The 16445-nt window shown below is 37.7% G+C and overlaps 1 protein-coding gene across 4 annotated transcripts; it reads left to right on the top strand.

Moving 5' to 3' along the window:
- Window positions 1-540: 540 nt before the first annotated feature.
- Window positions 541-14839, top strand: plekhm2 (pleckstrin homology domain containing, family M (with RUN domain) member 2). Of its 4 annotated transcripts, none has more exons than XM_065285821.2 (20): window positions 541-1159; window positions 2997-3103; window positions 3194-3303; window positions 3500-3599; window positions 3835-3922; window positions 4860-5034; window positions 5424-5483; window positions 6097-6334; window positions 6594-7319; window positions 7392-7461; window positions 7557-7647; window positions 7725-7789; window positions 7867-7955; window positions 8040-8172; window positions 10428-10618; window positions 10689-10754; window positions 11063-11222; window positions 12459-12638; window positions 12815-12931; window positions 13229-14839. In XM_065285821.2, the coding sequence occupies exons 1-20, from the start codon at window positions 1022-1024 to the stop codon at window positions 13364-13366; spliced, it is 3042 nt and encodes a 1013-aa protein (XP_065141893.1). In that variant the 5' UTR covers window positions 541-1021; the 3' UTR covers window positions 13367-14839. The 4 variants fall into 4 exon arrangements, with proteins under 4 accessions (XP_065141893.1, XP_065141894.1, XP_065141895.1 ...); XM_065285822.2 differs by having other exon boundaries at window positions 6100-6334; XM_065285823.2 differs by lacking the exon at window positions 5424-5483.
- The last annotated feature ends 1606 nt before the right edge of the window (window positions 14840-16445 follow it).

The raw sequence follows: 16445 nt of genomic DNA on the forward strand, positions 1-16445 counted from the left end.
AATAATAAAAAATAGACATTAAAAAACAAACATAGACATAAAATAATAAATAAATAATATTTTTTTACTCAAGTAGGGGGTAGGAAAGTTCATCTAAAGATTTTATCTCAATTTACAGGTGATTCAAAACCTTATTTAAAATCTGGTATGTTTTAACTGCTTTTTGTTTTGGTTTAATTGTTTTAATAGGGATTCAGTTAAACTTTTTAATTCGGAGGAAAATGTAATAAAATTACGTTTTGAGGCTGTCACTTTACACTCATGATTATGAATATGACCTAATAATAATACCGCCGCATGTAAGTACTGCATTTGTGTTGCTTTGAATCACGTGAATCATGTCATAGCGGACTTTTATTTTGAAATGCTACACAAGCGGTCCAAAATGTACAATTATTTAATAAATCGAACACTTATAAAATTTGAGCAGTTTATAAATATATATGAATAATTTAATGTTTTCAAAAGTAAAATAAAATGAAACGTCTTTAGGCAGTCATAAACACAACTAGGTCAGTTTATCTATCATTAAAACAGCAGCCTACACTCGTCTAAATTTAATGTGCAGTCGGGGGGAAACTTTCGAGAGGAGTTGACTCTGGTTGTACTCTGTTACTTAAGCTTATTGACTGCCTAATAAGATAAGATTAAAGACTAAATAAGATTTGAGTAAGTAACATATTATATGACTCTATCGGAGTAACTTGAGCGCATGATATAGGTAACGTTAATTTTATAACCTGTTTAAAATTAGCACTTAGTTCGGCAAAGAAACAGCCGTGTATTTTTTTATTATACAAACGAGTAACCTCATACCTATTGCAAGTGTAGCTCCGTAGCGTTGATTTAGTTTTTGTTTGCGAAATAAACAATTAGCCGTTTAAGCTAACAATTTATTCGCCCTTAAGTGTTGTGCCAGGAAGGAACAAAGAGATAAACGCATATTAAATGCTTTTGACAAGGAAAGTAAACCTCTTTCAAAACATTTAAATAATTTGTGTCAACATGTGTATTTGTATTAATGGACTGTGAACATGCCCGTGTGTCGGGAATCGGGAGCGCGCGTCAGCTGACATCCGCTGAGAGAGTACAGCGAGACATGGATCAACTCAAAGTCAAAGACAGGATCCTCGAAAATATCTCTCTCTCTGTCAAGAAGGTAAGAAATCGCTCTACATCCAGCGAGAATATATTTCGGTTTACTTGAGTGTATTATTTGAAGGTATGTGTGAGATTGTTGCGGTTTACACTATCAAAACAGTCGGGCCTCCCCCTACATTATAAGCAAAACGCCTTAACACCTTTAAAAAAAATCGTGAGTGTTACCTCATAAATCAAAGTTTAAAGAGTATCAGATTAGTATGCAGGCAGTTTGTTACATTTCGTTTTAAGAGTCTTTGTTTTGTACGTACAGCGTTGTAGTTACTCGTGTTTATCTGTGAAAGACATGAAACTGATGAAGTCATTCGGGGCTCAAGTCAAGTAAACAGTTAAATGCATGCATGATGATGCATTAAAGCCAGATGATATGATACTCCGTAAACAAGTGGTGTCATCAAATGAGTTCCTATTATTAGGGCAAACATGGGTTGCTACCCATTTTGGGGGGCCATCTCAGGTCATTCTGTCTCTACAGTATAACGTTTGAGTTTTATAAATGTCTTTTAATGAATTGGATGTTTGTTATGTCTTTCTTGATCTGTAAACTTTAACACATCTAAGTGTTACTCGATGGTTTGCAAAATCTGTCATCTTTAGTCTTAGATATTTAGATATTAGCCTATATTTATGACATCATTAGCATTGGTGTTCCCATGGATTTGTGATGGACTTTAAAGTTTTACTTTCACAGGATCACATTGCTGAAACAGCAAAATGTTTGAAATGCATTTCTTGTTTATCCAGATTGCAATAGAGTGCTTGAAATGCCAGGGCTGCCTGCACTTTAAAGGCCCCATGAAATAATTTTTTTTGGTTATAGTATGAAACTAGTGCACTTCAAAACATTAACAAAATTCACATAAAAAATGCAAGCATTCAAAACTTGAGTCTTTTACATCAGCCAATACTAACCAGTGATTTTTATGACATCATTCTGCGCTTTGCTTTATCAGTTTCCAGGCGGTGAGGTAAACCATTTTAAAAGGGGCAGGGGATCCTCAATATGCCCCGTCCTTACTTCTTGTTTGAGTGGAAATTGTACAAATTTCTTTATTCTGTTGTACACAAAAGATGTTTTGATAAATGATGACAACTACACCGTTGTCTGAACCTTTTCGCTTCCACAGTAGGAAGAACACATACTGAATGGGTGCTGTCAAATGTCTGCTTACATTTATCAAAATATTTTGTGTTCAACAGAATAAAGAAACTCATACATGTTTAGAACAACATGATGGCGAGTAAATTGTGACAGAATTTTTTTTTTTTTGGTGAACTATCCCTTTAAGAACTTTAAGTAAATTGACCAGAGCAAACCATTCATTCAATTTTAAAGGGGACAGAGAATGAAAAACCCTTTTTACCTTGTCTTTGTTGAATAATGGTAGTCTACCCGCATTCACAAACATACAAAAAGTGCTAGACATGCTAAACATCTCAGTCTCATAGAAATTCCTCTTTTAGAAATGTCAGCCAGTAAAACGGCCCAATCTGAAAAACTGATGCTTATGACATCACAGGCATCTCACTGCCCCTCCACTTTAAAATAATTGGCTACATTTTTGAGTGGCAGCAAAGTCGGCCAATCAGTAATGAGATTGCAAGTTAAGCCAGTAGGGGGAGCCAAATAGGTGCAAAACCACTTGTTTAAAATCCCCCACCCTTATAGAGCTATCTGAGGGAGGTTTTTAGGAAGCTTCTAAGGCATTACAGACCCAAACAAAAAAATTTGTCTACATGTCACAACACAGAACAAGGATAAATACCCCATTCAATCATTCTATGTCACCTTTAAGCGATCATTCTTTAACCTTTCCTAACCTTTAAACTTCTAGTTGCAGAGTTACTTTGCCGCCTGTGAAGATGAGACGCCGGCCATCAGAAACCACGACCGGGTTCTTCAGAGGTTGTGTGAGCACTTGGATCACGCTCTTCTCTATGGGTTAGACAAACTGCACCACAGACATGTTTCAGTTCAAGGATTTTAATAGATATATGTTGGCTTACTGGTAATTTCTTTATTGGCGTAAAGGTTGCAAGACATCTCATCAGGTTACTGGGTCCTCGTATTACACTTCACGCGGCGAGAGGCAGTCCGACAGATTGATGATCTCCAGCACATAGCCACCAATCTAGGCAGAAGTAAGGACAAACCTTAACACCACCCAGGATGACTCTGTGATGTGAATTATGATTGGCGTGAAGCACCGTAAATATCAAATATTTGCACACGCACTTTGCAAAGTCAATTTTATCTGTTGCATGTATTTAAATGTTTTGGTACTGAGTAAATGTGTGGTCTTTGTTGCATGCATCTTAATATATGATTGTTGTTCAGGTCGTGCCTGGCTTTATTTGGCACTTAGTGAAAGTTCTTTAGAAAGCTACCTCCGTTTGTTTCAAGAAAATCAAGGACTGCTGCAGAAATACTATTACAAGTGAGTGACTTCTGTTTATACTATTCCTGTAGCTTAGCTGATAGAGCAAAGAGCTTGCAACGTCAATGTAATGAGGTCAGTCCCATGGACTGATAAAATCATGTGTTTACATTACACACACTGTTCCTTTGAATAAAACTGTGTGCATATGTATACATGTAAAACACTTGATGGTTATTTAACATTATTGTTATAAATTCATCTGGTTTATGCATATCTGTTTGCTTCTTTACAGAAATGCATTAGTTTGCAGTCATGATCATTTGACTCTGTTTCTTACACTTGTCTCTGGGCTAGAATTCATCCGCTTTGACCTCGAACTGGTATGACTGTGCATTGATTTGTCCTTGAAATAGATCGGCTGTTCCCAGACTTGTAGTACATGATACTGAATGCATATCAGTTGTAAAGTGTAGTATTTATAAACTTGAAGTACAACCTTTTAGACAAGTTTTCTTTAGACTTATCTATATGAAGAGCTCAGATGCAAAAAGCAGCTAAAAGCCACATATTTTATGCTCATCAAATATACCTTCGCTTCAAATCCTCTTAGTCCCTGCCTCGGGTCATATAGAATTACTGTTTTGTTGGCAGAATCCGCTAAAAGTCCTCTAAGTGTGCAGAAGATGCAGAGAAGTGGAGGTTTTTGACAAAAAAGCTTAAAGTTACCATAAAGTGGAAGTGGCGGTTGCCTTATTTTCCCTGTGGTGACATATATCTGAGTGAAACCGGCTTCTGAAATGAAATAAGGCAGGGCGGGATTTGATAGGCCATCGAGATCTGATTTGATCGTTTGAAGTTTGGTTGTGGTGCAAATTGTTAATCGCTGCGATCTTCTTCCGGAAGTAAAGAGAGATTGTTTTGAGGAGGGGAGTGGATTTGCATTTTTGATTAAAGATTATAAGGGCACGTACATTTTTTTTTAAATAATGAAGCTCACAGATAAGTCATTTGTAAAAAAAAAAAACACCACAATATTCCAAAACAAATTACACTTTAAATGCACTTAAAGGGTTTTGAAGCGAAATACGAATTTGTTGGATACCAATGAAATAATTAAAATGACATTTGTGACATTTTATTTCCATTAAAATTAAATTACTAAAAAACATAAAGCCTGAAAAAAGTGCTCATTTACAAGAAAACATGTCAGGGTTTTGCATCTGAACTCTTTGCTTTGTAAAGAAGATGTTGGATTTGCCTGCAAAACAAGTCAAGTGATATTGTTATAGTTTAATTTTTATTCATATTTGGTGACAGGATGTGCCATACCTGGACGTTGCTCCTTACATGCCCGAATACTATAAACCTCAGAATCTGTTGGATTTTGAGGAGAGGTTGCCAAGCTCTGACAGTTTATCTCTGCACTCATTCACTTCACTAACCTCCACCAACCTTGAATGGGACGACAGTGCCATCGCCCCGTCTAGTGAAGGTATGCTGCTCAGATTGAATTCCCGGTCTCACACTCTTTACCTTTGCTCCTGTCTCTGTTTCCTTTTCTTGTTACCAATACTATCTTTTATTTTATTTTTTATTTTTTTATAAAGTGTTGTATTTAATTCTACTACACCAGGCTGTTCACTACAAAAATATTATCCTCCTTTGTATTATGGACAGTCATTGGTCACACATAAATGCTTTCATTCATGCCATTCAGTGACACCAAAGCCCATTATGTCACAATGTCTCTTTCAGTCGTTGCTTTTGGTTCCTCATATATCAAGTTTCAGTTTCAATATTTACCACATTCTGTTTTTTTCTCCTTATCTCTTCATCTTCATAATTTCCTGCTTAATGATGAGTCTTATTTCTCCTTTTTAGATTATGATTTTGGCGACATCTTCCCTGTGTTGCAGTCATTGCCAAGTGCAGACTGGGAAGGTGGGGCTTGGTTATTTCCCCCCTCCCCAATCTCAATCATAACCTTGTCTGTACTTTCATACCCATACTAACCAGCATCATGCATGTCTATTTTATTTGATGCACGCTGGTTTCGTGCAAAGTTAGTAAAGCGGTTGTGCTTGTGGTCTGGAGATCATGTGTGTAGATTTGGTGGCGTTTTTTATATTTTACTCTATACGCTTGAATGTACTAATGGTTTTGGACTAAATGTTGGATTATGGTAAATTATACATTTGCGCCATATACATCTAAAACTTGCTGTCTGTTATTGGCCTGCATTTCCTGTTTTAGCACCTGCATCTATTTTGCAGCTGCTCTGCATGTTTTCTGTCTGTTTTACCCAAAAAACTTTAAATACTGCTGTTTTGAAAGTGAAGTAATTTTTTTGTTTGTGTTCACTGGTTGATACAGCAGTTGGCTTCAACTGGAATGATGACTGTGTGAACGCAACATCATGCAGAAGTAACAACAGTTCTGCCCGCTTCAACAAAAAAAGCAGTTGATAGACACTAAATCCCTGCTGGGGAGCCTACAGCTTTTAGTCCTGTATGTTTGAGATTTTGTTTATTCTTCTCACTCACCTTTCTGACAGAAGGAGACCTTACTGACCCAGTCCGTTCCTTTGGATCGAACTCTCAAACTGTTGTCAATGACTGTGTGGTAGTGAGGGGCACCATCAGGACCACAAGTCTATCGCGACACAATCCCTTTAACGACGACTCGGACACAAACACTTCAGCTGATGTCACTCCGGTACACGTGGCTAGCCGTCATGTTTCCTCAGCAGCCGAAGATGTGGAAATCACCAGCGATGGGCTGGAGGTCATTAGGTAGGTCTTAAAGAGACACTCCAATTTTTTTGAAAATAGGCTCATTTTCCAGCTCCCCTAGAATTAAACATTTGACTTTACAGTTTTGGAATCCATTCAGCTGATCTCCGGGTCTGGCGGTACCACTTTTAACATAGCTTAGTATAACCTATTGATTCTGATTAGACCATTAGCATCACGCCCAAAAATGTCCCTAATTTTAAAACATTAAACATTTTCTTTGGTGATGTCAAATATATCCATCTTTATGCTACACCAGGATGGCGAGGTGCAGAAAACCCGGTAAGAAACGACGGGCAAGGGGGTCGACGGATTCCATGAGCAGTGAGCAGAATCTAATCTCTCCAGACGCTGAGGATTCCCTTCAGATTTTGGTTGAGAGGGACATTGCAGTAGACAATCTTCAAGTGGACAGTTGCGGTTCTCTGGAGGGACCAAATGGTCCTGAACCAGAATCCATGAGGAACGGAAGAGAGGATGAAGATCCGGAGGCTGGACTGAGGCTCCCTGTGATGACAGACACCTCTATGGACAGTGTGGGCCAACCCCTCAGCGATGTCATGGACAGATTGAACGGTTCTCTGGATGGAGAGACCTGGGAACAACGTAAAGGAGACGTGGGAGGAGCTCGTGCTAGTCCTGATGGTACCACCTCTGCCACAGGACCTCCTCAGCAGCGGCCCTTTCGAGAGGACATGGATGGAGAACCTCCGGACCCAGGCTTCTTGCAGGCCCCACGTCCACCTGCTGACTTCTACTGCTTTACCTCCCAGAGTCCAGACCCTGCTGCCTCGTGTGGTGGCCACCATGACTCTGCAGGGAATGATGAGCCGCAGGATGTTCCTGTTGGCCATGAAGATGAGGGAAAAGCAGAAGAACAAGCTGCCTCCGTCCACGTAGAGGAGTCGGCTGAGGAGGAACACAGTACAGCAGAAGAGCAGGAAGAAGATAAAGCGATACAGAGCTCCCATCCTGCAGAGTTTAAGTGAGATGATAAACTATGGTTATGTTTTAATCAATTAGACGTGAGCCTTGAATCTAATTTTTTTTTGTACAGGGTAGATAACAATCACCTACTGCTGCTCATGATTCACGTATTCAGGGAGAATGAAGAGCAACTCTTTAAGGTGACTAAGATACAGCTTTGGTAAAACATTCCCGTTGGTAAATTCTGTGAATTTGCAATATTGTAATGATTATGGATTTGCATGCTGTGTTTCAGATGGTGAGGATGAGTACAGGTCATATGGAAGGAGATTTGCAGCCTCTTTATGTGTTATTGACAGACTGTTACATTTATCTCTTGCGTAAAGGTCAGCAAACCCTCCTGAAGTTGTTGGGGCACAATTTGTTTGCATCGTTTTTGCTGACCCGTGCCATTGATTTTCAGGGGCGGCTGAGAAGCCTTATTGTGTTGAAGAAGCTGTATCTTATAATGAACTGGACTACATCTCTGTAAGTAGACGAATCGGCATCTAAACTATCTGTTTAACACATTGCATAAAGATTAGAGCAGTGGTTTTGTGTCGCAGGTTGGACTACACCAGCAGACTGTGACCTTAGTGTGCACCAACAGAAGACGACAGTTCCTTCTGGACACAGCAGACTCATCTCTTACTATGTGAGGTTTTTTTGTGAACTACTAAAGTAAATCTCTGAGATTGAGTTAAGCAGCATCTTCTATGTTTCTTCTCAAACTCTGCAGCTGGTTTCTGTCCGTGTTGCAATCAGCAATGGAAAAAGGCTGCCGGGAGACGCCATACCCCTCTGTTCTCACTGACGCCACTATGGAGAAACTAGCTCTCTCTAAATTTGTGTGCCAGGAGACTCACTGTGAGGTAAATGGAGATGCATCATCCTGAATAATACATGAGTGTCTGGCAGACAGTGGCTCACTTTGATAATCTTTATGCTAACTGTTCTTGTAGTGCCTACAATTAAAGCATATAAAATGCTGAGACGTTCAAACATATCAATTTTGAGATAAGGTTTTTCTGTTTACATCAAACCCATACATGAGACTCTTAACTCTTTCACCGCCAGCGTTTTTAAAAAAAGTTGCCAGCCAGCGCCAGCGTTTTTCATGATTTTCACCAAAGTTTAATGCCTTCCAGAAAATGTTCTTTTTTAAATATATAAACATACAATATACCAAATGAAAGAACAGACCCTCTGCTTTCAAACAAAAAAAACCGTTTCATCCTACCTTCAGTGGTTCTTTTGTAATCAGCTTTTGAATATAGGTAGGTTTCTGCAAAAACACCACATTTTGAGCAAAAAGCTGAGATAATTCCATTTTTGTGACGGACTTTTCATAGAGATCCCATTCAGAGCGATCTTTAAAACAGACACGGACATGCAGCCACTTGCCATAGGGAAATACTTCCGGGTCTAAAAAGTTGCCACCTGGTGGATAATAGCGGTATTGCGGAAAGACGGAAAATCTCGTCATTGGCGGGGAAGCGTTTTCTCTTAATTGACGAGATATCTCGTCAATGGCGGTGAAAGACTTAAGTAGTGTTTGGACGGGATTAGTTTTATACATGGAGGTGGAGTAAATAAATTTTTATCAGAGCTTCTCAGTGATTTTAGTCTCGTCCGAATGCTCCGTGTCAGTAATCATTACAGACAAAGTCAGTAAAGATAAGGGCAACTTTTACCTTCTGTAAAAAGGTCCATACATAAATGTTCGTAATTTCCTGTAATTTTGCGCGTTTTGTTTTTTTTAAGCGCTAAAAGAAGCATTTACTTGCATTCTAGGCAGAGGAACAAGTCAGTGGAAATAAATCTGATATGAATCTGATACATGCATTCGTGTCTGCAATGTATGCGGACAGATTGGATTTTCCCATCTCAAGGGTTCTGGCTAGAGGGGATACAGCTAAGGCAAGGCCAAATCTCGCAAGATCTTTATTTAATCATATGGCTAGATAGAATACAGTTACAGCTTAAATCCCAATGAAATGTTGGGATCCTTCTAAAAACAGCAATCATCTGGTGAGATTTCACGAGATTTGGTTGTAGCTGTATCTCTTCTAGCCACAAACCATCTCAAGATGTCTCGTGCATCAATGTAATGCAATGCTGGCAAATGATGTCAACTGAGTTGGATGCCACCCATGATCAGATGACTCTTCTAATCAGTGCAATGGAGAACAACGGCTTAACTTGGAGAAATGTTGAAGTTTTATGTCTTATAATAATTATGTGTTACAATAATAAAGCTATAAAATCTTGTATATTAATTTTGTCTGTGTCCATTGCATATCGCAACATTTTACTTCCTGTTTTTTAAGCTGTTCCGGGTCAGTATGTCTAGCTTGAAATGTTTTGCCAAGTGTTAAGTATAAATGCAGATATCGGATACGAGCAGTGTTGGGGGTAACGCATTACAAGTAACGTGCATTACGTAGTAATAATAATATTACTGTTCTGAAGTAACGAGTAAAGTTACGCATTACTTTTTAAATGTACACATTAATATTTGAGTTACTTTTTTAAAAAAGTAATGCAAGTTACTTTATATTATAATAAATTTGATTTAAAAAAAAAAAGTAATAGACTGAATTAAACTCAACGTAGTGATGTAGAATTACACACTCTATGTACGCACTCCAGTTTGAGTCAGAAACAGAGATGGCAGGCCAGAGCTTGACATTTTTGTGATGGAAATAATAATATATAAAATGCTCTTTTTATCACCTTTTAAATATGGGTAGGTTTCTTGAAAAATACCAAATTCTGAGCAAAAAGCTGAGATAATTCAATTTTTGTGAAGGACTTTTGATAGAGATCAGATTCTGAGCGATGATCAAAACATAAACGGAGTTTGAACTGTTTGCCCTAAGGAAATACTTGTGGGTTTTTATAAGTTGGATAAGAGCAGCACCTAGTGGATAATAACAGAAATACGGATTGTCGGAAAAACTCGTCATTGGCAGGGAAATGTTTTCTCTTAATTGAGGAGATGATAATGTAAGCGGGTCGTCAAAAAAATATGATTCAGGCAACAAATCGGAATTGAGCATTTAGATTTGAGCATTTTAAATCCAGCCTTAATCAACCCGACTTTGTGCTAACTGTGTTTGTGTAGTTGCCTGAGTTGAGCATACGCCTGTATTCTCTGGTTCACTGGGAAGACCCAATGGACGCATCAGTTGTGTCGCCTACATCTCCGTCCGCCTCCAGAGAATCGAGCAGCACTAAAGAGGGGATGCTGTTGTATCGGGCGGGAAGCTCCTATCTGGGGAAGGAAGTGTGGAAGAGCTGTTACTTGGTGCTTAGGTACAAAATGTCTTATTGCATAATGTTTGAACTAGCTGTAATGAATCCTAATCTACTGTGTACTTTGCAGCAAAGGCATCCTCTATCAGTATGCAGAGAGAACAGATGTTACACCTCTGATGTCTGTTACCATGGGGTAAGCTCCTGTTTCACTTTATAGCAGAGTAGTTTTGAGTTAACAAATGAGTGTGTGTTTTCCCTAGCAGTGTTTTATGTAGGTTTGTTATTTGCTATGACGTTTTAAATGCAGATTTTACTGTGTCCAACAATTACAGTGTGCCTGAAAGGTCAACTTGTTTTTGATACACCGCAATAGAAATCCTAAAATGAATGAGAAAGCTTTTTAAAGCCGATGCATTTGAAATAAACCCGTGGCGTTAAGCATATCTGTAAAATAATAACTTTTTATAAGGGCTTGTGAACATTTATGTGTTTGTGTCTTAGGGGTGAGCATTGCGGAGGCTGCAGGCGTTCAAACAGCTCAGAGAAATTGCATGCATTTCATGTGATTTTAACTGACCATCCACCATTAGAGCTCTGTGCTGAGAACGAAGAAGAAATGGCGGACTGGATGCAGCTGCTCTGCCAGGCTGTCTCTAAAGGGGTGCGTAAACATCACATCAATGTACTCCAGTTGTTTTGTTAACTCCATCTGCAGTTCATGACTTAGGGTTAGGGTTAGGTTAGCTGTTACTCGTGGGTTCTTGTTTACTTCATTGGGTATTCGGCGTTGTGCCTTAGGAGTCATCTTAGCTGTGCACCCACTTTTGGAAGGGTAGCCACAGTACTAAACTGTCTTCATTTAAAGACAATTTGTATACCTGTAGACTAAACATTTTGAGATTGTTTTGTATCCCTTTTCAGCCTTATGGGTCAAATCACATTTTATAGCAAATCACTGTAAAGAAAGAGTTTATTCCTAGGGGTTCACATACGTCTTGACACTGTACAACAATTGCTTGGAGTTGATCAGATTAATCTGCACAACATAGCGGGCAAAGCAGAACACAATTATTAAATTACAAATAACTGCAGTTTTATAGTTCAAACAAAGTTGGTGATAGAGAGGCCAAACTTAAAGTCGCAATATAATTAAAATGAAAAACTCTAATTTGTTTGAGAATATTGTGATATTTTTTACAAATGACTTCATTCATTCTTTTTTTTAAATAATGTACCTTCATAATTTTTTATAAAAAATGCAAATATCCTCCCCTCCTCAAAACAAGCTTACTTCTGGTTATATGGTATGGCAGGTGGGCGGGGTCCGGTAGAATCTCGCTGCGATTAGCAATTAGCAACACGACCCAAATTCAAACGATCCAGTCAGATCTCAACGGTCAAATTCAAATCCAGCACTGCCTTATTTTATTTCAGAAGCGGGTTTCACTCGAATATACGTCACCACGGGGAAAATTAGGCAATCCCTACTTCCATTTCATGGTGACTTTAAGGAATGCCACTTTAAATTTTAAACTTATTCATTATTATTATAAGCTGATCATTGTGATTCAGGCTAAGCTAAGGAGTTGCATTCCTTGGATGCTGGATTAAATGTGCCTTTTCATTGCATATGGTTTTGCCATTTAAATTTATTATGGTCTGATCTGTTGTTGTGAGAGCAAAATATGGGAGTGTGCATGTGAAATGCTTCCAGAAGCATCATGTGACACTGACAGTGTGTTGTTGTTCCTCATCAGTTCCAGACCTACCAACAATCAGTCTCCGGTCAGACAGCTTTATGTGCACTTTAATTAAAATCAGCCTGTGCGGACGTAAATAAAATATCCCAGCTGTTGACCATAAAGATTTTGTATTTGATCTATTCTGTGTTTCTCAGGTTATCCCACAAGGGGTGGCCCCTGCACCCTGTATCCCATGCTGCCTCGTGCTCACAGACAGGAAGTTGCTCACGTGTCACCAGGACTGCCAGACTAGTTTTTTCCGTTCTCTCGGATCAGCTGATCTGAACGATGTCACCGCCGTTCGCTTGGATGAGGATAAAGAATACTGTGTCATTGTAAGACCTCATTGCATTGTGTTAGATCCTCTTTGTCAGCAGTTTGTTGTTCTACAAAAACATATCTAAAATGATGCTTGCTATTATGGATCATACTAATAACCACTTTTATTGAATACATAATCTTTTATGATCTACTGATTCACTTCCTATGTGCACTCTTCCCCTTTTTTTAGGAGTTTGCAGAAGATCGTGCTGAGTTTCTTCCTCCCTGGGTTTTGTATTTTAGTGGATATGAAGAGCGAGATCGACTGCTATCCGAATTGGATCGTGCATGGACTGCAGGTTTCCAGGTTAGGAAATGCACTTTAGACAAGTGTGAGGCTTATGTTCAATGATAAGGAAATAAAACAAGCAATATTTACTTTTTTGCATCTGGCACATGTTTTTATAAAAAGCAACTTCTAGTAAATTCAAGCTATACAATGTTTGATCAGGGATCAAACCCAGGACCTTTGTGTTGCTAATACAGTGCTGTACCAGTTGAGCTACAGGAACTACAGTTATCTGCATCATGTAAATAAATCAGTTACAATTTATAATTGCTTAACAATATCTAATTTCCGTATACATTGTCTCGATTGGTCCAGGTGAGCTTAGCTCGTAAACCGGTGTCAGACCTTTCGGTTCAAAAGCGCTGCAGGGAGGCAGTTGAACTGATGAAGAGCGCCTGGCAGAGGAGCGACAGCATACACAGAGGCCGATCAAAAAGAGAGCCCTGGTGCTGACTATCTGTCAATCATCCCAGAAAACACAGGTTCAGATAGGAACCAATGGAAGAAGAGAGCTTACCAGCAAACCCACTGTTTATGTAGGTACAAGCAGACTCTGTGAGCTTTTCTGTCCGTATATCTCTCCTGCACAATGCACATGCTAGAGGACAGCACGATGTGGCTTCATGTGATATTTAAAAAAGGCGTGACCTCGTTTACATTTGCCTTGCACAAATATTTAAAGAGTTTCATTACGCTCTCTCAAGCAAAAGCTTGCAACAGGAAAAATGGACACAAGATCTATAAGTACTCTCATATGTAGTGTAAATGTGTAAACTGCAACTTTTGTTCATAATGTAAAGTCTTGTACAGTATGCAGAGGTACTACTTGCTTTTCGAGCACTAATGAAGGAGTATTTTAGTTTTGTTTACTATATTGAAGCTCCTTTTGAACAATCACTTGGACATATAACGGTTTGCATGGCAGTTGTTGCATTGACATTCAACATGGAGCGACAGAAGAGGAAGACATTAATCTACCTTTATTTTAAATATTATATCAGTCAATACTAATAATAACGACGGTACTCTGAATTTACAGTACCAGCATGAAGCCGCTCTTGATCTACTAGACTTGAATTATTTGCTATTCAGAGCTGGCAATTCAGAAATATTTATTATGAGGGCACATTTAACTAAAGTGATGAAGTCGTTTATAACTGAAGGAGTTGCTTGCAAGCAGAATTGCACAAAGTTATTTGGCATTTTATTTTTTTAAATAATGTGTTTTTTATTCATGCATAAACATTTGTAGCACAACCCCATCAGCATCAAGAGAAACGCTGCTTTTATTTTCTTATTTTGGTCTTTTACTGTGATTGAATGCTGTCAAATATAATGTCAGGCATTCAGGCATTTTCTTTTTTTTTTTTTTGTCAACAAAACCCAAAATTTTGATCCATCTTTTTTATGGATACAACATTATCTGTTTTCCATTTTAAATTTTAGCTGAAATATAAAGTCATTCCCTGTTTCTTGCTCAGTGGTGGATACAGTGGTATACACCACGTAAGTGAAACACTGTAAAGTTTGTTTTAAGAATGTAGGGGTTTTAAAGAAAGCAGACATTGGGTATTTTCCTGGCTGAAATAAATAAAACGACAGGAAAAATCTCAGGTATGGGAAAGTTTCAGTCAACAGTGATTTTAAAACACACATTGCTGGACAATGGTGGAATACAGTTGTTCGTTAGCTATTTGAATTGAAGGGGTTAAAGTCTTTTATCATTTTTTAAATTGTTTTTATTTTATGGTATGACTGCTACAATGGGAGTGACCTAATCTGTCTTGTTCTAACACTTTCATGTCTCAGATACACTAAGTGCTGCATGTCATTTTTTTAAATGTCGTCATATAATTAATATGATAGCAAATGTAAATATGACTTTTTTTGTATAAGGGAAAAGTATGAATAAAAAATTAATAATAACTTCATTTGTCATACTTGTCTATGATATAAAATTGAAAGGATGAAGAGATTAGTTCTTTTCTGTGGGTGTGAAAAATTATTATTATGATTATGCCCGCACTAAATACGGAAGCCGAGAACGCCATTGACTTTTATTTTTTTATGGGTTTTTTTTAAGCACTGTTATCTTGTGATAACGAGTTATTAATTTGTTATCTCGATATAAAAAAGTTTGTTTTCTCGAGATAACAAATTAATTATTTCATTATCTCGAAAAAACAAACTGTTATATCGAAATAACGAATTAATAAGTCGTTATCACAAGATAACAGTGCTTTAAAATAAATAAATAAATAATAAAAGGCCATGGCTGTTCTCGACTTCCATACTGAAGGATCTATAAAGAAATAAAAAAAACTAAAATTATTGGCGCCCTCTAATGGCAGACAAAGTAAACTACCCTTCCTTACAGTACAACTTCTTTTCATTAAACTGCATCTGGAAATTACATCTTGGATTGATGAAAATTGTTGTGTTTTTCAGGTTAGGGTTTATTGAAAGCTTGACATAAGAAACAATGGGTGTTTTGCACAACAAACCTCCATTTTGTGCAGAACAGGTTGCATTGAAATACAGCTTAATGCACTGAATGATCCCATATTGAGGAGTTCTTGGCAGTCCAGGGACACCAGTAGGTTTAATTACATGTTTGCTTCTTAAAAGTGGCTTTTTTATTGCTGCCTTTTTCTAATATTTTCCTTAAAAGCCTTCATATGATCAAATTCTTCTGTTTTGTGAATCATTCATAATTCAATGATTTCTGTTCAGTTACACCATTATAGGAAATAAATAGCTTTTTAAAGATAATGCACACCTCTTTGTCTTTTAGAAAGATCTTTTTTCATCCCCATATTGTATGAGGACTACAATTTGCTTAATTATGTGACACAACTTTCAAGTAGGTTTTCCTTTAACTACAATCTCCCTGCATAATAAATAAACCTGTCTGAGATTGATACCAGTTAGCTAAAAGATATGAGAAATTAAACAAAACGCCAGTTCTAAATCTAAATGAGATTTTTTTTTACTTCGATATTACTGATATGCATAATAATTTGGAACACAATGTAGATAAAAGAGTAGATAGATGAGATTGATTAAATAGACAGATAATAGATAAAATAGATTTGCATAGTGGTTAAGTGTTTCCAGTTAATCATGATTCATGATAAATTTCCTAAGTAACATGCCTGTCATCTGGCCAGATTTATGGCAAAGTGTACAACTGTTGGTTTGTGGTAATTACTTCCTTTAATTGAAATGGTTTCAGTGGAGCACTGGTTATTTGGAGTACTTGCTCATTCAATCGATCCGCTATTGTCTTTGATGCTTTTGCTCTTTGTTTTATTATGGTATTGTATTTATCTTTTTATCTATTAAGCGTATATGTTTTACATCTTTATATATTTTCATGAGAAGCTCTTGCTCAGTTGCAAGAGGTATCCACACTGGTTTTATCATTTTTTCCATGTGATCGATCCAGTGGTCTTTTAAGAATGCTGTGAACGTGCACTTATCACAGCTAGCTACACCTGGCTTGACATAGCTGCACGTTTTCCCAAAGAGA

The sequence above is a fragment of the Paramisgurnus dabryanus genome, chromosome 21, assembly GCF_030506205.2.
Source record: "Paramisgurnus dabryanus chromosome 21, PD_genome_1.1, whole genome shotgun sequence".
NCBI classification, from domain to species: Eukaryota; Metazoa; Chordata; class Actinopteri; order Cypriniformes; family Cobitidae; genus Paramisgurnus; species Paramisgurnus dabryanus.

Bases quoted from the DNA above. Each gene is read 5' to 3' on its own strand.
- plekhm2 (XM_065285821.2), top strand. From the start codon at position 1,022: ATGGACTGTGAACATGCCCGTGTGTCGGGAATCGGGAGCGCGCGTCAG. The intron at 7,320-7,391 runs GTGAGATGATAA...TTTTTTGTACAG, and splicing joins TCCCATCCTGCAGAGTTTAA to GGTAGATAACAATCACCTAC. The intron at 11,223-12,458 runs GTGCGTAAACAT...TGTGTTTCTCAG, and splicing joins GCCAGGCTGTCTCTAAAGGG to GTTATCCCACAAGGGGTGGC.